This window comes from Thermobia domestica, chromosome 3 (genome assembly GCF_964235325.1).
Source record: "Thermobia domestica chromosome 3, izTheDome1.hap1.1, whole genome shotgun sequence".
Lineage (NCBI taxonomy): Eukaryota > Metazoa > Arthropoda > Insecta > Zygentoma > Lepismatidae > Thermobia > Thermobia domestica.
In genome coordinates, this window is record NC_137456.1 from 217,133,264 (window position 1) to 217,158,666 (window position 25,403).

Here is a 25,403-nt window from a genome sequence, read left to right on the forward strand (position 1 = left end):
AATGTTGCAAACAGTTTCTCAACCTACTTCTGTGTCTTGAACTTCTTGGGGCAATGGAGAAATGAGTGCTACTACTCCATTGACTGTTGTTTCGATTCAGGATCCTAGTAGTAGAACCATATTTAATCTGTGGTTAATATTCGTGAGCAAAATTATCAGCGTTATGATCAAATTGGAAGAAGTCTTCTCTTAATGCCCTCACTCTTTTATTCTGCTGACATATGTTTTGGGAACCCATTATGCCGAGAACTTGCGCATACCCAAGCCATTCTGAATTATGCTACCGATGAGTTCCAAAGAAATGCCCAGAATCTCTGACACAAGTTTTGCTGAGAAGGTAAAAACTGAGAAAGCGGTGTGCAGCCAGACCTCAGACTATAATAAGTTATCGTGAGTTTACTATACACTTTAAAAACTATATAAATAATAGCTTAAATTATTTTTGTCACTCAAAAACTGGGGTGGCCTAGGGCCTCCGGCCCCGGGCTATATCCACCACTGGCTGAAATGCTGCAATTTTCAAGAATAATGTCACAAATTGCATTCATGATTTCGGGAAGAGTCATTGCTTTTAATCATCCTGCATGTAAAGCATAATTTGTTAAGAAATCGCCACGTTTATACTAAGCCACTTACATCTTCACCACTGTATATAACGGAGGAGAATCCCGTGGTGTTTCACTGATTTCCTAATTAATTTACTTCGGTCACTTTCCTTGGTGGAACAAAAATGTTATACGAGTTATGATCTTGATGTTCGTGAAATTATCTGTTTGGGCACACATAATCACTTCAGAGGCCTAAGAAACAATAAGAATTTCATTATTAATATGAAAATTTATATTTGTACATACAGAGATATGATTTTCTAAACTGCGGTTTCATTTTTAAGTTGTTGAGTTGATTTTAGTTTAGCGTTCCTTTCAGCAGCGAGGCTATATGAGATGTGGACCTACTGATTAACGTGGAATCCGAACCACATAAGCTCCCGCCGGGAATCGAGCCCGGGTCTCCCACGCCAAAGGCGCGTACGCTAACCGCTTAGCCACGGAGGAGCTCTCGGTTTCATTTTTCTACCTAGTACCTACACTCTTTCTGGATTGGACTAGGACATTTTCAGCAGCTCCTCGTAAATTCTCTCTCTCTGGTATATATATATATATATATGTGGAGAGAGAGATGGAAGATAAATACGTAGCATATAGTACTAGACGAATGTGTTATTTGTGACATATGCGAAAGTAATTCAATTTATGTTTAGGCTTCAAAAGTTTCATTGAAAAATATTTCATGTGCAGACGTTGCTTATTTGTTAGTTACAAATTTTACTTGAAATAAGTTAAATTTATAATCATAAGTCTAATATGAAAACAGCAACGAAATTACATAATGTAATGTAAAATAAGTCAAACGTAATAAATATGTCATTTTTGATATGGAAAATAGCCGCCCCCCCCGAAAATGTACCTGCCCCTCCTTTGCCCCCCTAAGATCTTAAACCTGGCGTCGCCACTGACGAGAAAGCCTAAACCGAAGTACACGTTTTCTTCCAATTTGAAAGAGAAGTACTCTTATCTGAAAGCAACGAAATTGAACTCTGTGACAAAATTTGCCATGCTACTTTTTCCATTGCACACAGTGGAAGATAACAGAAATTATAAACAATAGGCTAGGGCCGCAGAATTGTGCTTTGATTTGGGACTCAGAAATGCAGCCCTGACAATCAAACACAATACAAAGGGAAAAACCAGGTAAAGTTTCATGAGATTAAACTAACAAACGTAATTTTAACAAATACAGCCACGTAAATAATTAAATAAATTCGTATTAATAAACACACGAACAATATAGAAAGTTGATTGTATCACTGATTTAAATAAAAAGAGATTATTTACATATTGTTTTCCCGTGAAGTATTTTTTATAAGACGTCACCTTGATTTTTTAAGCGGATTCTTTTCTAGTTGCATTGTAAATATCCTCAATCCGTACAATTAATTGCAGGCAATGAAAGGAGAAAAGTAGCTGCGGCTGAGGGAACTTTTACTTATCATGTTGTTCATAGAGCTACAGTTCATAGGATTGTGTTGGAAAGTTGGGAGGGGTTATCGAAGGTGTCCCGTATCGAAGGTATATATTTTAGGTACGTATGTATCAACAATGAGCCCCCCGAAACAAACAAAACAAAAAAAAAAAAAAAAAAAAAATACTGGCTACGCTACTGGTTATGTAGGTCAAGTAAAATAAAAAGACTACCTCCGAAAATTTTTCTGTATTCTGGCTCTGTTCCCTAATTTATTAAAGCTTGAATCATTTACTGATATGTCAATATAATTTTAATCATCTATTGCCATAATATTTAGTTACGGAATTGGCAACTCTGTGAAAAGACGTATGAACACCATATAGCCTTGAACTGAACAGTGAATAGCAGCGAAGTACCACGTGACGCTTTTCTTCCTTACAAGCTTCAGCAAAGAGTGCTGCTATGATGTGCGTGTGATCTGTGATGTGCATGTAGTTAGTCGGAACTTTCCCGATATCGTCAGCGTGAGCGTAGAGTAAGGATCGTTGTGAGTGTTGCAGTGTAAAACAGAGACGGTAGATCTATTGTGTGATCTTTCGGAAGAGATTCAAATAATGATCAGTATTTACATTGTTAACTAATTGTGAATATCAAATAGTAACATGTCTGTGATTGGAATTGATTTTGGAAATGAATCGTGTTACATTGCTGCAGCGAGAGAGGGTGGGATTGATATCCTCTCAAACGACTTTAGCCAACGAGCGACTCCGTAAGTATAACTTTTTAGTATCTGTTTTTGTAGTTACTTTTATCTTTTTGTTTGTAATAATTGATCGTCCTATCCGAGTGTACGGAAACAAATATGAATTCATGTTACATGCACTTCAAAGAAGTTACGTGTGATTCATGTTACGTGCAGGTTTACTATTGGCTCGAAATAATTGTTGAAGAACTATAATTCTTTCACTGATTTCCTTCTCATTGTCCCCTAAATGATTTGCGCTGGACGACATAAAAATATTTCACTTGGCGTAGATAAAATAGAAGGTGGCCACCAGAAGTAATTGTTGAAAAATTATAATTCTTTTGCAGTTTCCTTATAAATAGGACATCCGGATGTATGGCAGAAGGACTACTGTGAAAAAAAGTATGCTAGGTGATCATTGCAAAACACAAAAGCTATTCAACCGAGTCAGGGTAGTGCTATTTTCTAAAGCCTAGCCGTTGTAAATTGTTTATTGCAGCTTTGGAAAATGCAAGCTTGCTACTAAAACTCCAACTGACCAAAGCAGTATATATATATATATATATATATATATATATATATATATATATATATATATATATATATATATATATATATATATATAAAATATGTGTTTTAAGAGTATATATCTGTTTTACATAGCCGAAAGTGTAACACACGTATATACTCTTAAAATATATACAGTGCGTTCAGTAGCGTAGCCACGATGTGTGTTTGGGGGGGGGGACAAGTGCTGTTATAAGTACATATATAAACGTTACAAACAAAAAAAATATATAAAAAATTACAAACGTCAAATACATTGTCAGACCTCTTTGGGGGGGAGACCCCTCTGGGCCCTCCCTTCCCTTCGCCACTGAGTGCGTTGCTATACTTTCAGGGCAAGTTTATGTCTTCTTGATTGATTACAACATGCTTATAAATGTACTCTTTTTATTATTTTTTTCAAACAGTATTCGGGGGGGTCACAGGTAAGACTGTCATATACAGGGGTGTACTAAGCAAGTTCCTTCGTCGAGACGAGTTGATTGATTATATGCTGCATGTGTGCAAGTTCTGAAAATACTCAACTCCTGAAACTGTATTATTGAAACTTGAATTATGAAATACGAACATAATCATGTTTTCCGAAAACTTAGTTCGAAGAAAACTCAGCCTCAAAAGTAAACTACCGTTTGAGAACTTTTAAATGACAAATCACTATAATAATAACATGGTGCTTAGGGGATATCAACAATATCGCATGAGTCGCATTTGAGGAAATAATTAATAATAATGAAAAAGAGGAAGTTACCTTGTAAAGATTTTTCGGTACAGTTGATTTGCACAACATTATAGGGTTATTAATAACACATTAACGATTTTTTTTTTTTTTTAAATACAGAAAACTGACCTCCAAGAATACGTAAACTACCCATTTGGGCAAAGGAGTTACACTGTATTGTTAGGTTATTAACGAAACATAAATTAATGACAAGCAAAATTCTTTAGTCGTTTTTGAGAAAATCGTCATGGAAAATCCCACTCCCCAAGAACAACTACCCCTTGTAAATTTTTTTCAGAAATGAATTATTAATGCCGTATTGTTAGGTTATTAATGAAATATGAACAAAATCACCTGTGTCATTTTTAAGAAAATAGTCCGGAAAATTCACCTCCAAGAATGAATTACCCCTTCTGGATTTTCCCAGAAAAGCAATTTATGTCATTTCATAGTTTATTATTATTTATTATTAATTGGAACATAGGCTTATGAAATGTGAATGGGAGTTGGATCTGTTAGAAAATTGCATGCAAATTTTAATTTTCACTCCAACGAACTACCCTTATTTTTAGAGGTAGTTAGAAAATTTAAAAGATACTCCTAGTAAACTTTATATTGTTCTAAATTTGGTCTCAATACATTGAACAGTATGACCTCTAAGCAGGCTCGTATTTAGGTAAGTGCTATTCTATGTTCGAGCACAGGGCAACAAAATTTTTGATTTTTTAAATGAAATGAAATAAAATCTTTTAAGTTTTACGTCCCACGATTATGCCAGCGAGGCTAAATGAGACGGTGATTATGTAAATGAATGAAATGGTGAAATGAAAGTGGGAGGAAACTGGTGAACCCTGAGGAAAGCCACATACACGGCATTTGTCGCCCACAAAGCTCAATTGGCGCAATCTGGGATCGAACCAAGAACCACATGCACCAGAAGTGAACGCTCAACCACTGAGCCACCGCGGCCCTCATGATTTTTTAAAGATTCACAATAAAGTGATATTTAAAACTATGAACCCGCAGAATCCCACACAAGCGCGAGAAAATATGTTAATGTGTTTAATTCGTTCTAATTACAGTAGATACTAATTAGCTAGCTTATCTGATTATTTTTAAAAAAATCATCCTCTCTCATCCTCACACAATGAACATCAACATCATGAAAATAAAGTTCTCAATGCAATAATTGGATTAAAAAAAAAAAGCCGTACCTTAGATTGAGATAATTATAGAACAAATTAATATGTGGATTGTGCTTATAGTCTATTTGAAGTAAAATATGCAATTTTATATTTTAGAAAAAACTTTCCATGAATAGTGAGCTCGCTCACTCGGCGACGCCGAAGGATGTTATTCCTCATACGTCTGATGGGTTTAGGGCCATAGGTGCTGGTACTATTAGTAAATATTTAGTGTATTAATAAAACTAGTAGTATTATTTTTTATTACCTTTGATGGTAACACAAGTATTCTTCAGTAAAGTTTGGTTTTCAAACAACAGTTTAGTTCAGTTATTTGTTGCTACTTTTCAAACAAATATTCTGTAGAATCAACACCAGCAATAGCATAAACATTCTTGTCAAATTTAAGTAGCTTAATGCTCGGAGTTTCGAAGAGTACGTAACGATTACCATTTTAAGTGCTGAATTCAAACTTCCGTACTAGTGGAAGTTTCGATCTACAGTGAAGAAAGCTTGAATTTTCGATAATAATAATAATAATAATAATAATAATAATAATAATAATAATAATAATAATAATAATAATAATATTAATAATAATAATAAAAGACTTCGCCGCGAAAGAAGTGCTTGGGAAATTCCCGCAATTGAACGTACAAAGCATCGGAACTGAATACTTCAACAATAAAAATATTTGAAAAAAAAATGAAATGAAATCTTTCAGTTTTACGTCCCACGATTATGCCGGTTAGGCTAAAGGAGATGGTGATGATGAGAAATGAATGAAATGGTGGAATGAAGAAAGTGAAAGGAAACGGGAGAACCACGAGCAAGGTGTTTGTCCACCGCAAAGTCCACATGGCGCGAACTGGGTTCGAACCAGGGACCTCAAGCACCGGAGGTGAACGTTCTCCACTGAGCCACCGCGTCCCTAATAAAACTACTTTTTTACGCTGTAAGATATTTAGTTTCATTTAAGACATATTTAAACATTTACTTTATGAAATATGAATTATACAGGGTGTTTCAAAACAACACCGACAACGTTTGGGAGATGATTCCTGACACCAAGATAAGACAAAATGTATAGATCAACCTGGGTGCACAAATGCTTCTTTTCGGAGTTATAGCCTACCGAGAATATGAATAGATGAACTTCAAAGGTCTATAGCTCCAAAACTATGGGACCTACCGTAGTCGGATCAAGACTTCACTTAGGAATTAATATGTGCACTATCCAAAAGTACATATTTCAGAATCCTGCGGTACTCATGCATCAATTTTTATAGAGGGAGTTTTGCTACGGGCATATAATTTAAAGTACTCACCAACTACCTCCATAAAAATTGTTGCGGAAGTACCGCAGGATTCTGAAACATGTATTTTTGGATAGCGCACATATTACTTTCTAAGTGAAGTCTTGATCCGACTACGGTAGGTTCCATAGTTTTGGAGCTATCTACCTTTAAAGTTCATTTTTTCAGGTTTTCGGCAGCTTATAACTGCGAAAGGAAGGATTTGTGCACCTAGGTTAATTTTTTTTTTTTTGTCTTATCTTGGTATCAGGAATCATTTCCCAAACGTTGTCGGTGTTGTTTTAAAACACCCTGCATATTTGTTGTTTTAAATTAATTTCCTGGGAGAACGGTTCTGTAACAAGTGCTCGGGAAATTTCCGTAATTGAACGCACAAAGTATCGGAAGTGAACTTCAACAATAATACCATGTATTTTACACTAGAAAATACATTTTGAAACATTTATTTTATAAAACATGAGTTATACATTTGTTTTAAGTTAATATAAAATATTTGGTGTTCATATTTGGCGAAAGTCACAGGCTATTGGGATTATTCGATCTACATTTTTTTTTTTTTTTTTTTTTTTTTTTTTTTTTGTTCATCTGCCTGTACCACACATACAACAGGATACCACTTTCCGTCTTTTAAGTTTAAATTTTCGGGGTACAAGCACGAGACACACTAAATTTCCTGTACAGATTTTGGCGGTATACCAACGTAAAATTTCAAAATGGCGTCCATATTTTTTTTTCATAATAGCGGCCATATTTTTTTTTTCATAATAGCGGGTATCCACGCGGCAATTTTCGGTTTTTTAAGTTTAAATTTTCAGAATAGAAGCGCAAGGCTTTCGCGGCAGTCCAACGTAAAATTTCAAAATGACGGTAATTTTTCAAAAACAGCAGTGAACAGAAAATTGTTGCAAGTTGTGACAATGATAATCTTGAAATATAAATTACATTTTAACACTTTTACCCCAAAGGCATTGAAATATTTCGAAAAAACCCAATTAAACCCGATTGGACCCAGGTGGGTTGGGCTTTTTCATAAAAACCTGGGTTTTTTCAAACCCTGGTAATATGAGACCGCAGCAGCGTTGAACTGACTCGTATACATCCACGGAACACACTAAGTTTGTCATTTGTCTCCTGCCCCACAACACTCCAATCGTAGCAGTGTTACCAGTTCGAATTAAATAACTCGTAGTTAGGTGATTTGAAGATATTTCATGTTCTCTCGCCATGTCGGATTGATGTTTTCAGGGTACTACACACTAAAGAAAGATAATTGATTTCTGGCTTCCCAAAGTAACACATACACTGGATACCATTTCCAGCCTTCCATTTCAACTATCCCATAAAAGGCTAGAATACAAAGAACGTTATTGCAATTTTCCCCAGTCCAAAACTCCCCAGCACTCGCGCTTGCTTCTCTGAACTGGGCTCGCGCTTACTTATTTCTTTGGGGCTTGGGCTCACTCGGGCTCGCGCTCAATCATTGAGCGCGAGTGCTGAGCTTACGAGCGTGGTTGAAATAGGAAAATAAACTTGAAGCTCGGTAGAATTTTGGGTTTAAGAGATGCCACGCCTAGGCTGAGCTGAAACGGGTATAACGGAACGTCTTCGTTACATTTGTTTTGTGTCGTTGTCACCATATTGTTAATGCAAATGAGAATCCAACATCATCATCATACAATGTCAATATCTTGTGAATGACGAAACAAAGGCTACTGTAAAAATAAATTGCGAGTGATTAAGCAGAGTATTAACCCTTTTGAGATTTTTGGTACGAATTTGTACCATGGATCAGTGTTGTATTTAAAAGCTTATTAAGCTCGTCTATCATGTATTGGACTTTTTTTTTTTTTTTTTTTTTTTTTTTTTTTTTTTAGTTGGTAAAGTCAAGCATGTGCCAGAGAACACCCCAGATGCGTTTTGGAATCAGATGGTCAACTTGGCAGCACCAAGTTGGGGCGGAGGGGCGTAACATTTTTTTCTTACGGCATTTTTTTTCGTACGTACAAAGAATTTTCGCACCCTTTTTTTTCAAAATATCAGATTGAAATTTTGCATACGGACTGTGTGGACCTTTGAGTATATATTTTTTTAATCCCTACGTGAACCCGGGCTCGGGGGGTGCAAATATTCCGAGGAGGTGATTTTTTTTTTCAGAAAAAATCAGTGGTAGAGCGTTCACCTTCGGTGCCTGGGGTCCCTGGTTCGATCCCATCTCGTGCCGTGTGGACTTTGTGGTGGAGAAACACCGTGCTTGTGGGTTTTCTCGAGGTTCTCCCGTTTCCTCCCACTTTCTTCATTTCATTAATTTATCATAATCACCGTCTCCTTTAGCCTAACCGGCATAACCGTGGGACGCAAAACTCAGATTTAATTTCATTTTTCTTCTGCAGTTTTAATACTGTGTATCTGTTTTTGCCTAAGGTTTTGCCGCGTTGCCACATTCTTGACAACTTTCCCCCCTCTCAAAACCGTCGCAGAGACCCTTCCGTGGCCGGTTTCACTAAACATCTCGAACATCTGAAAGCGATTTTTAAAGTTGGATACAGCATCAGAAATCACTTACACGGTTTGAGATATTGTAGATACTTACTTTGACGTATACGAACCTTTTCCTATAACTTATATTTTCGCTTTTCTTCGAGTATTTTTAGAGTCTTTTCTATGGCTATGCGTACATGAGACGAATGGTGTGTTTTGTTGTCGCATATTACATCAAAACTGTCAGTTGTTTCATAATAATATACCACTGCCGTAAAGATCAAAATTTGCTCGTTTTTTCGGCGATAACTCTGAATTTCACTTTGCAGAATAACAGTTCAGTTTTCAGCGAAGTCCACATGAAGGAAAATGGAATTTTATCTTGAACGATGTAGTCATGAATTACAATTCTTACAGTTAAACCAGCAACGTACGATACGAAAACAGAAAGTGGCACAGGTTTTTTTAACGAGATCATCGTTTTCCCATATGGCATACGTAACACTTTCATTTTCATCAGGATCAATAATTAGACTCCACACTTATTCCTTCCACTCCAGGACATTTACCGCATTTTTGAAGAAGACAGCTGTCGTTTTCTACGGATCGTACTACTAAAGGAAATAGGTCACTCATGACAGCTTCAATACGGCCTGGACTTTTGATTTGTTGCAACGCAGTAGTAGCTAACTTAAAATTTGCACAATACATACATACACTTCCTTCGCAGGTTGCGGACTGCTCCACTTTAATCGAATACTAAAGTATCGAGTGACCCATTCTTATGCTGGGATTGTTCTGTTTAAAAAGTCCGTAAATTTCTTTGATGGAATGCATAAGAAACGTTCCGATTTTTTAACTTTTTGTTCGTTTTCGATCACTGTAATGACATCTCACTCACTGAAACTTTGTTTGCAGCATTCCAAATCACAACGAAGGTAATAGTTCAGGCTTTTTATAGATCATCAGAATTTATTTGATGGCCGTTTCAAGCAAACTTGAAAGTTTGTGTGTTTCGTAATCGTAATTTTCACCTCAGATTACTTCGGTTTAAGAAAACGGAGGAGTAGGGGGAGGCTCTTTTTAATATTTCAGAGAGCCTTTTTTGATTAAAATAATAAAAAAAATTCAGGAAAGACTTTTATTCTTCATTTAATGAACGTGAACCACAAAAATCATCCAATCGTTGCACTTTTATTTCCAGTGTTGCTAACTGTGACATCAATGTTAACGAAACTTCGCTAAATTCAAAAGTCTGTAGTTAATTCATGAAGCATTGATCGAGAATGTGTTTAGTGTGTATTATTCATGTAAAGTTGAACCATCTGACAAAATTTCAGAATTTTAAAATATGGTATTTTCGAGAAAATGGCGCCCAAAATGGCAATTTTTGAAAAGTTGACAATATCTCGATTTTTTTTTTTGCGACAAAACGGTTGCACACAGAAGCGATACATTTTTTTTTCCGAAAGCGGGTAATTAGGTCTTACCAACTGTAAAAACAGAATTTTAAAAATCGAACCGGAAGTACTCAAAAAAATTCGCAAACTTCGACTTTTCAGATAAATTGATGTTCAGTTGTTAATTTATGTACAAAAAGATACGCATGCGCAACTGAATGGTGCGGCTCCAAAGTTGACCATTTTCCATGTCTTCTGCAATTCATAAACTGTACTCCCCGTCTTTGATGACCCATTACTTGGCGGAAAATTTTTTTTTTCGACAAAAGTAAAAATACGTGTCCCTTAAAAACATGCCTAGTTGCTATAAAAAAGTTTCAACAATATCTGAGATCGTGATGGTACATGCTCTGCCTGAATTGAAATGGAAAGCACCATCAATTATTGCATATTTAACTTGTTTCTCCTCTATGGAATTATATTGCTTTCTTTGAGAAAGTGAGATTTTGAGCCCTTCGTCAAATAGCTGACGTATATATATTGTAATGTACCATTACAGTCAGGGTAATAAAATTTTTGTGTGGAGGAGCCCAATATTTTTTGAACGTACTGTGTATAGTAAATTTTTCAAGGTATATGTTTTTCAGTCCATGTAGAAAATTCATTTGTTCTTTATTTAAATCAAAATCAATGTGGAAACTTCGGAATAATCTAGTAGGTATTATATTTCGGGGAGTAATATCTTTACTTGTACATTATTTTAATGTAAGCTCTGTATATGAGCATTTCAAATGGATGAGTATTGAAATTATACACTTTAATGCTATATGAAAACATAGGCCCGCAACTGGACAGAAATCCTTGAAATTATCCACCAATCCTATATTTGGCAGAATAATTTAGACCCTGTTCGTCCCTCTGAGATGCACATATCCTCCCAAAATCCGGTTTCATCCAGTTTTTACTATTTTCTATTCGTTTTATATTTTCCGCCGCCAAAATTCTTTGCGAGAACTATATTCCACCTCAGTATTCTAACGCGAATGACTTCGTCTTTGGCTGGTAGCCGTTCTCGCAACAACCATATTAGAGTAAATTTGATAAAAAGGACAGAAACTTATTAATAACTAGGTAAAATTAGTGTCAGTTAAGTAATAAATATTTCAGAAGCTGATGGGAGCAGTGGCGGCGATTGGTTGTTAAAAGTGGGGGGTTAAGACTTAACGGAAAGTTGTATAACTAATAGGATACTATCCTTTTTTTTTGTTAAAATACAGTATATCGTATTTCATATTTTATAAAGAAAATTGACAAGACCAACGCAAGTATGTACTAGCCCTTTGTACTCTTAAACAGAGATTGCATTCCTTGCTTATGAACGTCTTAAAAATTCAAAGCGGCTGATTAATATATTGAATCCTTATAAGAAGTGAAAGTATGCTGAAATTGTTGTGTTGCAATAGGTTAATTTTTGGGTTCTTTTCCGTGGCAATTAAAACGCAATTTCTGCAGCTTTCTTAACTCCACGGGAGGATAACCATCACGTACTCACGCAACGGCGAATATTGTATGGCACCATTTTTTCTATGAACCAGTAATACACACAAAAACTGTACATTTCCAAATGAAACTATATACATAAATGGGTTACATCAAAAAAGTATGGGGGGCAACTGCCCCCTTTGCCCCCCTATTCGCCGCGCATGGATGGGAGTCTTAGGATTTTGAAATTATATCCAAAAAGGACAAAAAGCAGTAAGAAATGGAAATTCCGTAATGCAAACGCCATGTTTGTCAGTCATCGTCCAAGGACAGGCAGAAAGAAATAGTGTATTGGATTTCTAATTTGACATGATTCGGCAAACTAAGAATTGGTGTTTCACAAACGTTCGCTATATTTCCTTTTACCCTCCCAAATTAAGTTAGGTTACGATAGGCCTGTCCAGATATAGCTTTCGTGTGTGTATGTAGTATATGTGATTTTTTTTATTACATGGCGGTATTCATAGGTTCTATTATAGTTAGGTTAGTTATCACTGTGTAAGTGTAAATTTCAGCAGGGATTCTCATTTATTCCTAAATTGACCAAAGCTTCCAACAGAAATGGGTTGAACGATTTTTTATTAGGGTTCTTTTCCCTTCAGGAAAGGGACCCTTACCATTAGTAGTTTCAATATGTCCTCTCTGGGGCATGGAAAGCGTTTCTTTAATTGGAAAACCATGATTTAATTAGTAGTAGAGCCAATAGGTTCTGATTATTCCGTTTCTTTTCCCAGTTTATAGAGCCGTTTAGAATGGTAAAATCAGTGACTCGTTCAGTATGCATATAGTGAATTCGTGTGATATGATTAAACATTGATATGTATTAGTATTTGTTTACTTAGTTTGTGGTTTGTAGCATGCATGTGTGTGTAATTTTAGTATTTTGACCGTAGTGATATGTGAGTGAAAATTGGTTTATTTCCTGATGGACAGTGTATTTTTAATTAGTCGTTCCTTGTGGTCAGTTGAAATGGATAAACCAATTCGCAACTCCAGTTCATAGTAATACTGTAGATTAATTACTCATCAGACTGCTTAAATTCATCGATGACAAAGTACAAGTTTTATTTACTGGTGCCAAGGTAGATTTCGTACCATCCATGCCTCTCGTGTCGAGTTGAGAATTATTCGCCGCTAAGGTTTTGTTACTCCTATACTTAGTAATCTGGTCAACACGAAAATGACCCTTCTTTTGCTATAAATGATGAGTAAATATTAGTTCTGGCCCATAAGAATAGGTATTTAGATAATTTGCATTGTAAATTAATTTTCCTAGAAAGCACACTTATTTTTATAGTCCAGTAATAAAATTATTAATAATAGTAAACATTGTTCTTTTCCTTAAACGGAAGTTTGTCTATATGGCATTATTTTTGTTGTCAGGCTGCAGTTACGAATTCTCTCTTCCCGTTGCTTTCTGTGAACGATCGCATTGTTGACGTTTTCAGAAATATAATTGCATGTAATCAATGATATTGAATTTTCATTGCATACAAAATAATTCGAAGTCGTGAAGTGAAATATACTGTAGTTTGCTGTGAAAGAATTTCATATCAGTTCATATAAAATCACGCGTATTAGTGTACTATAATAATTTGTTGATTTTAATATATATAATAAGACTGCTTTGAATAGTCTTGGGCGTATTGATAGAGTATTGATAGGGTGTCTGAAAATAAATCAACGTTATAGAAAATTAATAAATATATAAATGAATAAGTGAGTAATGATAATATATATATATATATATATATATATATATATATGTGTGTGTGTGTGTGTGTGTGTGTGTGTGTGTATGGTAGAGAGTATGAATAAATAATAGGACATCCGTACATATATGGTAAATTTTGCTACAAGGTATTGATTGTATGTGTGAGATTTCATTTCAAATCGTCCAGGGTGGTCCAGACGACTGCCTCAGATCTAATTTATTTTTTAAAATAAGAAACTACATACAAATTATCTGACACATATTTTTTCTTTTTGCTGAAAAATTTTTTTCCTCGATATACAGCCTTCCAAAATGGCTGCCCTCCTCTCGGCTTACTCGAAAAACTGAAAACCATGTCAAATTAAAAATTTTAGAGAAACGAGTGTACTTAGTAACATAATCACAATAGCAGGAAGGGTAAGAAGTTGTATGTTCGGTGGAGGGCCAAAATTCGTCTATTGGTCCAATAGGAATTGCGCAATTCACTCGCAATGTTGCCAACTTTAGTGAAATTCAAACATTTTTTTCTGTCCTCACGAGCAATATCGACCATTGCTTCTAGCATCGAAATCTACTCCATATGGTCTCGTAGGATAATAAACTAAATATTTCATTTCAATACATAACCAACGGAAATCGAATCCAAAACTTCAGTCATAGAAGATAGCTAATTGTTCAATCAGCTAATGAAGAACCTGATCTCAAATTTCAATGTGGGGGAGTGGTGGCTCAGTGGTAGTTTCCCCGATGTTGAGGGTCCTTGGTTCGATCCCAGCTCGCACCAAGTGAACTTTGTGGTGGACAAACTCTGTTTGCATGAGTTTCTACCCACTTTTTTTATATAAAACGAAACAACATAAAATAATTCATTTCTCATAATCACTATCCTAACCAGGATAAAATTCAGATTTCATTTCACTTTTCTTTTAAGTATACTGTATTTGAAATCAATTATTCACTTTACCAATACTAAACAACCATGATTAAGTTGAATTCACATCATTACTTGAAAACTCTGATAAATACTACTTCAATTCCCATTTTTTTCAATTGCTTTGAAAACTTTAAAGTTTGTACACTTTAGTGTGAGAGAATACAAGACAACCTTCGTTTTTTTTTTTAAAAAAAAAATCAGTTTGTTTTCTACTGCTGAATCGTGTATGACCTGTAAAACAAGCAAAATAAAAAATATTTACCATGTTCTTTCATGGCTAAGTGGTTAGTGCTCATGCCTTTGGCTATGTGGTTAGTTCACCAGTCTTTTGACATTGGAGACCAGGGGTTGGATTTCCAGTGGAAGATCATGTGGTTCAGACTCCATGGTAATAAGTAGTGATGTCTCGTGTAGCCTCGATACTGAACAGAATAATAAAAGTCAAAATTTATCCGTCCATCAAACATAGTTACCATTATTTTTCAAGAGTACACTTTGTAGTATATGAAAGAAAACTAATGTCTCATCACATTATTTAACAGTATTATCAAAATACCTCAGCACTGATAAGTAACTCAAAGTAATAAAAGCTAAATAATGATATTACGTTAGGTTTTAAAAAGAGTTATAAAATTCATAGAAAGAAAAACAGATATTTACCCTTTGCCCAACACCAACATAGATTTATTTACACTTTTATTTAAATCTACAAATATTTTTGAATTTTTTCGCGCAGTTTTTCTCTTAATTTTTTAATTTTTTCCAGTCTCTCCCACTTTTCCATAGTTTTCACTAGCAGGTCGTCTTCCCCATCATTTAATAATAAAAAGTCTTCATCATCATTATTTCCCCCCACCCCTACCATTTCCACTGATGCTGCTACTGCTGCTGTTACAACACGTATCACTGCTGGTGGTTCTACTACTTGATGTGCTGCTACCACCTCTTTTTCGTCCACTGGTACTGGTGCCTGTGCTGCTGGTTTTACCAGTTTCTCCACTGGAAGGTAGCGTTTTCTTTTGTTATTTTTCTTTAACCCTCTTCTTTTCTTCTACCTCTCTTCCCCTCCGCAACATCCAATAAATGGTCCATTTTATTAAACCATTCATCACTTTCATATAAAGTGTGAGGTTGTGACTCCATTTCTTCTGCAAAATAATAAAATAAATGTTATTAGTACATAATATTTTCTACATAGTACAAATTATAATTATTGTTTTAATATGCACAATATGGAACTAATATCGAAAATACTTCTGTTATTCTAACCATGTACGAGAATCAGTTTCTTTACCTTGCAAAAACCTATACACAGCTCTGAGCTAAACTGTCATAAAAAGCTTCACTAGTATACGAAACCTTGTTTTGATTCTGTGTTGAAGTTCTTGGAGTTCCGAGTTAATTTTTCAATGGCCGTTTATATGTTCCAAATATCACGTTAATAGGTTTATGTTTTATATACCCTCGCTGCTAAACGGAACGTTATACTGAAATCATAGCTAATAGACGTCGGTACTACAACTTGCATGCCTGCCGCTAATAAATGTTGCGATGTGTAGGATTGTGTTTTATAAAGTTTTTAATAACGTCATAAAATATGAAATGTAGTCAGCGAATTCGTGGCTAAGCGGTTAGCGTGCGCTCCTTTTGCGTGAAAGACCCGACTTCAATTCCCAGCTGGCGCTCAATTGGATCGGATTTTGCGCTAATCAGTAGGTACCGTTTTATATAGCCTTGGTGCTGAACATTACATCATATTAAAAATTGGTTCCAAGGCAATCTTAGCTAAACTTATATTACTTAAACTCAAAATTAACTTGGGGGGTGCTGTGGCTCAGTGGTAGAGCGTTCAGTTCTAGTGGTTGGGGGTCCACCAGTTAGACTTTGTGGTGGACAAACACTGTGCTCGTGGGGTTCCTCCCACTTTTTATATACTTTTTTATAAAGCTAAACGGAATATCAATTAGTTATTTTCAAGCTTTCGTTATATAATAATCACAAGTAAAACAAAAAGACAGCAATCATAATAGTTAGTCAGAAAACTGAGTACAGTTTAAAAAAAAAGCTTCTCCCACCGATCAATAATACTGAATAAAATTCAGTGTGACAATGTAACCAGTGAAAATTTTCAAACTGCAGTTAAATAATGTATAAAGAACGGCTCAATTACTCATTTCCAAGCTTTAGTTATATAATAATCATATAAGTAGAAAAGGAAGACACCAGTTAACTAACTTTCTCTGCAAAAAGTGAGTACAGTTAAAAAAAGAGCCTCTCCCACTGATCAGTAATACTGAATAAAATTGAATCTAACAAGAAAGCCGATGAGAGTTATTTTCAAAAAGTTAAATAATGTATAAAGAGGTAGGCAGTAAGTTATTTTCAAGCTTTAGTTATATAATAATCATATAAGTAAAACAGAAAGACACCAGTTAACTAACTTTGTCTGCAGAAAACTGACTAGAGTTTAAAAAAAAAGTCTCTCCTACTGATCAATAATACTGGTTAAAATTATCTGACAAGGAAACTAATAACTTATTTCAAGTAGCAAATAAATATTGTATAAAGGAATCGGGAAATAGTTATTTTCAAGCTTTAGTTATATAATCATATAAATAAAACAGAAAGACAGCATACAAACTAGATCATGCAGAAAACTGACTAGAGTTTAAAAAAAGAAATCTCTTAACTGCTTTAAAATTCTGTTCCAATATTTTTACTTAAAAACAATTGATTAAAAGCAAAAGTTTAACACCTAGACGAAGTTCGTCTCAGCGTAAAGAGAAATTATATCAAAACCAAATAAATAGATCTTTACCTTAAAAAGACCCGAGTTCAAAGACTAAATTAAGTCTGATATAGTACCACAGTTAAAACTTGCACGGACACCTTTCGTGTAAAGTGGTCCCGGTTCAAATCTTAGTGTTCCCTTCCCCTGGCTATGTGGAAATTATGCGGTTCGGATTGTTGTTGAAAGTAGTACAAACACACTCTTCTAAAAGTTGGGTAGTACAAAAATATAGGAGCATGTCTCATACAGTCGCGGTTACACCTTTGCTGCACGTAGTCCCAGTGGGAAAACTTGAAATCTGAACCAATTACCCTCTTTAGATTCCACCTTAAACTGTAGGTTCACGTATGCATTTATTTTCTCAAGCATTGTAAAACATCCCTTTTTTTCACAGAAAAGAAAACTATAAAATAATTTTCAACAAGCTGGGGTTCTACTTTGCGTCGTAAATTTTCTCAGGGTTCTCCCGTCCCACTATTTTTCAACGAAAGTGTATTATTACCAACTTTTTTTAGGACTCGATAAATATAAGTTTCTCTAACTAGTTTTATAATATAGATTATGTTTGTTACTGTGGGTTTTCTCGGTCTACTCCAGTTTCCTCCCGCTTTCTTCAGTCCTTTATTTCTCAAGGAGTTTCAAATAAAAAGATAATATAACACAAGCACAGCTTGTAAAAGCGGACCGTAAATAATTATTATATCAAGACAAAATTCTCTTAAGTGTGCCCGTGTCCTCTCATCCCACTATTTTTCGACAAAAGTGTATTATCACCAACTAATCTTTTTAGGACCCAATAAATATGTTTCTCTTAAGTGTATTCGTGAATTTCCCCAAAGTTCCCACGGTTCCTTTCACATTATCATTCCACTATTTTTTCAATAGTCTAAACAGTCTTATTCCTTCTCATACATAAACACAGTAAAATAACAAGTCATAAGAAGAAGCAAAAGTAACTTACGTGTAAGTTCTAAAACGAAGACGATAAAACGTCGAAAAAAAATACTTCACAAAAAATCACGAAATAGAACTGAATGTTCAGAACGACGTGTATAAGCACGTTGGTATCACAAATAAGGATAAGGGATATGGATCAAGAGTTTTTATATATACTTTATTTAGGACAGTAGGTGGGCATTACTTAAAATTTTTCTCTGCATAGATATTTTCAATATTGCAATAGGTGAAATGTATTTTATTTCATATATTGGGAGTGCATCAACCTTCATTTTCTCTACTTGTACAACATCAAACTATTAACTGTAATTGGAAAATTGTATTATAGAACAGGTCTAGACAAAAATGAAATTACATAGTTTCTGGAATATTGCATACATAGCTGTTAACGGCATCTCATCTGATATTCATTAAATTTTTTCTCTCCGTAGACAATTTCAACTTTTAACAGTAACTGGGAAATTTCAAACATGTTTATGTACGTGTATATGCGTTAAACTGTGTACTCAAATCTATGATTTTATCTCGTTTGTAGCAATACGAAAGCGATTCACTTCCGAATAATTCCTTAGAGTTCTCATGTACAAGGAAAATTGTCTGCATTTACAGTATTCCACAGCCAAAAGTATGTCAACACACACACACACTTACTTCCTTATTTCTCACCCCTTCATAGTTCATTCACAAGGAACGCCCGTAACCACGGGGAAAGTGTATCCATTGCCAATATCAAAGTTCGTTAGCCTCTGACGTTGATGGCTGTTTGTGATGTCAGGGGGCAAGCCGAAAGCTTTCTCTTAATCATTAATTCATTTACTGCGCTCAGCAAAGACAAATGTGCGTGCTCTAAGTTCTGTATACAGTATAACCTATCATGCAAAAGTATACGTACACATCGTTCACATTATTACCAACAACTTCTTCACATGTTCACAACATCGTTGTTCTAGTGAGCTTCATATCGAAGCAAAGAATAAATAATTAAGAATGAGTTTTCACAGACAACGTACATACAAAAGGAAAGAATGAAATAAATGAATAAATAAAAATTTCAACCCTATTCCTTCCTTCCATATCATGGATTCTCTTCCTCCTGTACTCCAGCTCCCGGGGTTCGATTCCAATTGTCAATACATAAGCAGGGACCATTCTTTCACAACCAAAGATTCATAGACCCATTATCTTTATATGTTCAAGGGGACCAATGGATGGGGTCCTGGGTGGGAGCCATTTTAAAAACGTGCTTTTAAATGTGTCGGAATATAATTCCCCTGAGGTTCCTACAAAACAATACATAAGCAGGGGCGATTGGACGGGTCGTGGAAAGCTATGGGGGCTATGGAAATCCATTGGAGATCATTCTTTACAGGGGCTATAGGGGCCACTACATATGCAGGGCTATAGGAAACTATTCTTTACAAGTGCTATAAGAAATTCATTGGAGCTTTTTTACTATGCTCACACATATTTAACAATGAGTATGCCTTGGCATGCGATCCAATTAAAAATCATTACGAGGGATTAAAAAGACAGGAATCATTCATAAGAAATTCATTGGAGGCCATTCTTTACAACGAATATAGGGACCATTCTTTACATGGGCTATAGGAACCATTACATAAGCAGGAAACCATTCTTTACATTGGGCTATAGGGACCATTACATAAGCAGGGAATCATTGGGGAGGGGTCCTGGATAGGAAACCATTGGGGGCCATCATCCTGCGTGGACTATGCGCCTACGTGAACACAACAACCATCAAGAGTCACAAATGTTATTCAACCTTTCCAGAAAAAAAAACTGTTTAGAAATCATGACATACTTTCTTCTCATCTAGTCAATTAACCTCAGACGATTTCTCTACACTCTTAACTAATTAAAAACCGTTAGTCGGAAGTGTCGGCAAATTTGTTTGATGTAGATAAGTAAATTGTCACTACTAAGTCATTTAATGAATAAATTACGATACATACGTAATGTACAGAGACGATTCAAATGATGAGAATGCAGTTGTACTGAATTCAATTTTTATTTCCTTGTGAAGATGGCCCACCCAAATGCATCTCTAAGTAGCAAGAAGTAGAATTTCATGATAATGAAAATTGTCTATGTTGATTAGTCTTCGTTGCATCGTATAATACTCCCGTAATCAATTAAGGACGAATTTTTCTCGCTTGTGTTAATCCTACTTGTTGGAAGAATTATTTGATTTTTGTTTTTGGAAGGAATATTCATTTCTCACATACTGAAAGAAAGTTATTTTTGGAATTTATCGCTTTCCATGTAATTTTTTTTTCGTTTTGTTTCGGAAACATGTTTTTTTTTTTTTTAATTTTAGGAGTACTTCCGTCTGTTCGAGACCTTAAAAATCATATTTCTTTTTGGTTTATGATTCTCAATTTCAGAAAAGAACCTAGCCTACAAAAATAATAATCAAAGTTAGGACTTTCAAAGCAATTTTCATTGAAAAAAGGAGAGAAAAGGCTGCTAAATTAAGAAAAAAAGGGTAAAAGATATACTATTTTCCTCAACTATCTTTGCAATGTCTCTCTCTCTCTCTCTCTCTCTCTCTCTCTCTCTCTCTCTCTCTCTCTCTCTCTCTATATATATATATATATATATATATATATATATATATATATATATATATATATATATATATATCTGTATAGTATTTGATAGAATACATTCCTGTATCTGGAAGGAAAAAATATAAAGCTGTTACTTGAGATAAAGAATATTTAAGTTGTAAATTGTAAGTGCCTTCGTATTTGAAGATGAAACGTCTTTGTGTTAACGGATGCTAAAGTTTCTTTCCACAATCACAGGTACCAGTGGGGCAAATTTCATATTTACTCGGAGCACTCTGTAAGTGTTCCAAATTCGACAACATTCGAATTCTTTTGAAGAGTTAATTTCAAGTTTCCTTCTACAAACCAAGTAGATAGTCCACTTCTCTTTTCTGAGCGTTATTATTCCAAAGTTTTAATGAAAGCCGTTACATATTTAGATAAAATATAATTCTGTCTACAAATCATGAACTTTCTGTGGATGAGGAAGTTGACGCGCCTTGGAAATTGCACCTGCATTGTTTGGGTCCAGAGAAAGCACGATCTTCTTGATGTTGTCAAAATTTTCACACCCACACAGCATACTCAATTCACTATGACTGCAAAATTTTAAATAAAAATTTAAAGAGTACTAGTAAAATAAGAGAAAAGGGAATTACAGTCAGATTATGGAAATAAAGAGCCCAAAAAAGGGATAGAAGGTGCTGGAAAATTTCTGTTCCTATATGGAAGCACCATTTTACACTTGGGTTTTTCAGGAGAGCTCATTTTTGCTTTCTAAGAAAAAAATGTCACCTAAGAATTCTGACTTTAGTTATTGCATTGGTAAAAGTTCCAGTAGTTGATCAGAGCAAATAGCAAGAACTGACACCTTCTCAATGTGCATATTTTAGGGATGTACCGATATATCGGTATCGGTGATATCGGCCACTTGGGAGTATCGGTATCGGCAAATGGTCACCAATATTTACCGATACATTTTCCGAACTATTTTCAATTTGTTTAATATTAACAGTGACACATTTCATCGATTTCTTTTATACTTAAAGTTGATCTAAATTATTATTATTTGTACAATCTGTTTCTTTATGCATGTGTACGCCTTTGATTTGCACTACTCGTACTCAACTGATATTTTTACTATCTCCATGCCAAAATACTGGCAAAGAAAAACCAAAGGTCCTCAGTCACAATCATGGGCGCCCGAAGGAAGTTTTCTGGGGAGGGCCCATTCCATGGTTGCTATATTACTTCTGTTTTTAATATACGTGGTTTGCTATAGTACGTATACATTTTCGTGAGCAGGGGGCCGGACCTCACCCTGCCCTCCCCATTCAGGCGCCCATGGTCAGGATAGCAGGCCCGTCATTTGAATTCCAAACGAGGCAGAGGTTTCAATTCAGAAGAAAATGCTATGGAAGAAACCCAGAAGACGCTCATGTTGTCATTACTTTTTCCTACTTACTGGTTGAAAACAATTAGTTCTAAAGTAATAAATATCGTTCTCTACTTCGCTTAAATAATCCTCTTATTTTTTTATGGTATACACACCTGGTTCACCACGCATAATTTTTTAACCGATAACAATTTGTAACGGTAGTATCCGTTTTCATTATATGTATGCAGTGGTGACGATGAGGGGGCAGGAGGGGTCAGTTGCTCCCACTTTTTGGAAATGACCCCTTAATGTATATACTGTAGTTTCATTTTGAAATATAAAGTTTTTGTAGGTATTACTGGTTCATAGGAAAAAATAGTGCCATATAATATTTGCTGTGGCGTGAGTACGTATTGGTTATTTGTAGGGAACGGAACTTTATTTAAATAAATGTTTTTTTTTGCAGTGAGATAGAGGCCCATTCTTTTGCCAAAATGCTGATCATATCCTTTTATGCCACCTCAGCAAATTTTATTTTACATAAAAACACATATTTTCCAATTTTCCGTATGTAAATACATATTTTAAGAGTTTTCGTTTTAAAAACATAAAATCACTCATTGGGGACTGCTACATCGAAATCTTCGAAAGAAAAATGCTTATTTTCCCACACCTCTTTCATATCGTGTGTCAGGTTTGTTTTGTCTTTGAGCATGTTGACTGGCAGACTTCTGGTAGCTTACTTTAATCTACACGTAAGGTCCTGTTGAGAGAATTCTACCCAGCCACAAACCAGTTACAACACTGCAGAACTTTGAATCCACTACGTGTCTTTTCGTTTATTCTATTCTAAGTGGTGCTTCAGCACAGTGTATGTATTTCCTTACTGTAAAATGCCTAAAATAAAAGCAAGTGTTTCATCTCGTTTGCAGAAGTTCTGTGATGAATATAAAGATGTATTTTCTACCGATTACAAAGTGCTATTTTGCCAACCGTGTGGTAAATCTGTTGCGGCTTACCAACGTTCACAAATTAAGCAGCATTTGGAGAGCAAAAACATATTGTTACTGCTTCACGTTTGAGCAAGAGACAGGCATTTATCTGTCAACCAATTGTCTAATTCTGGTAAACCGTCAAAATTGTCCGCTTATTCAATGGAATTGTGCGGAGCTTTTGTATCCGCAGATATTCCACTGTTCAAATTAAAGAACCCTGAATTACGAAAGTTTCTCGAACTTCGAACCGCCTGACGAATCAACATTGCGAAAAACTTATCTGCACATGTGTTACGAGCAAACGTTACAACATATTCGCTCGGAATGTGCGCATCAAAATATTTGGGTATGTGTGGACGAAACTACAGACTCCAGTGGTAAAAAGTGGGAAACGTGATTGTAGAAGTGCTAAGTAATGGTGATGAAACTGTGTTGACGAAAAATTATTTGCTAGTGCTATTTGCTAGGTCGATAGACTAGTTTCAAATGGAAAGAAAATTTTTACCAAATCACCTAAACGAATAGACATTTTTAATCAAAAATATTCTGGGATTCCTCTTCCAACCGCTCCTGTAGTTACACTATGGGGCACTTGGTTGAATGCCGTTGAGTATTATGCCTAAAACTTTGAACAATTTGTATCTGTCGTAAATGATCCCGACAAAGACGAAGCATCGTCCATAGAAATTCTACAAGAACTGTTAAAATATCCATCCGTAAAACTCGAGTTAGCATTCATTTCAACAAACCTTTCTTTCTCGTTGTATAGAAAAGCTTGAATCTTCATCGAACGTACTGTCAGCTTCAGTGGGTGAAATCCACATAATAGAAATGAAACTGATAGAACTTCCTGTTGCTAACGGACAAGTGCCAATGTCTAAATTTACAGACAATTTTGAAAGAAGCCTAGGTTTTCAAACATTGTGTAAAATTGCACGTGTTTTGGAAGGGGAAATGGTGAAGGAAGATGTGGCCAATTTGAGAGGTAGTGAAATTTCGTGTTTCAAATATGCGAGAATTGTTTCTTGTGACGTGGAGCGATCTTTCTCGCAATATTAGGTGCTTTTTAGGGATAATCATCACAAATTTATAATGGAGAACTTAGAGAAAATTATGGTAGTCTAAAGAATAGCTCGCTAGAAGGTAAACATTTCAAAACTGAATTTAAAATGTTCACAATACACGTAATATTTAAGTTTCTGTTACCAAATATTTTTATTTTTGTCACATATTTTTTTAATTTTATCACATATTTTCAAAATTTATAGCACATAAATAAATAAATATTTCTGAGTTTTTTAGCACATGAAGTTCCGTTCCCTAGTTATTTGTCTTCCCGTGAAGTTAAGAAAGCTAGATGAATTGCGTTTTAATTGCCACGAAAATGGCCCAAAAATTAACCTTTCGGAGCGCAATAATTCCAGTGTACTTTCATTTCCTCTTACAAGGGTTTGATATGTTAGTTAGCCGCTTTGAAACTAATTGACAGAACATTTAGCAAAAAATGAAAAAACTTCACAAGTTATTCTTTAATTGCACAAAAGTCTACAGTTCCTAAAAATGTCTTTTCTTTCTAATAGTAAGGAATATGAATTAAAAAAAGATTAATAAGAATCAACTTCTACCTTTTTCTTGTTTTGCCTGCAGCATTTATGATATTCCGCGGTTACAAATTGGTAGTGAAAGAAAAAAAAAAGTTTTTTTTTTTGCTAGCAGACAATGCCCTTTTCGCAGACGCAGCAAAACCCTTTTCGCTGGCTTTTTTAAAAAATAGAAAACAACAAAGAAACAAGTGAGAATGCTCGAAGAGCATTGCCAGAACGAACTGAAAAAGAATTATTTTTTCGAAATTTATATGAAATTGTATATGAAATGTATTTGATTAAATTCAATAGATAATACACTTACATATTTGGAACCTGCGTAATAGATCTGTTGAATTAGCTATATTGAGCGGTCACCTGAAAATGAATATATAACCAGTGGAAACCGGTTACTGTTTGTTAACAATATGCTCACCATCCTCTTAGGTATTGTGGACACCAATATCATCTCTCTATGACTTACGATTACCAAGGTATGGTTCCTT

At 35.0% G+C, this 25,403-nt stretch overlaps 1 protein-coding gene across 1 annotated transcript in view; it reads left to right on the top strand.

The window, feature by feature from the left end:
- The first annotated feature begins 2,438 nt into the window (after nucleotides 1-2,438).
- The window catches only part of LOC145680966 (heat shock 70 kDa protein 4L-like), a 284,315-nt gene continuing 261,350 nt past the window's right edge, over nucleotides 2,439-25,403 (top strand). Inside the window, exon 1 of the mRNA XM_081752181.1 lies at nucleotides 2,439-2,794. Within this exon, the coding sequence (XP_081608307.1) occupies nucleotides 2,688-2,794 (107 nt within the window). The 5' untranslated portion in view covers nucleotides 2,439-2,687. The remainder of the gene's footprint in view (nucleotides 2,795-25,403) is intronic.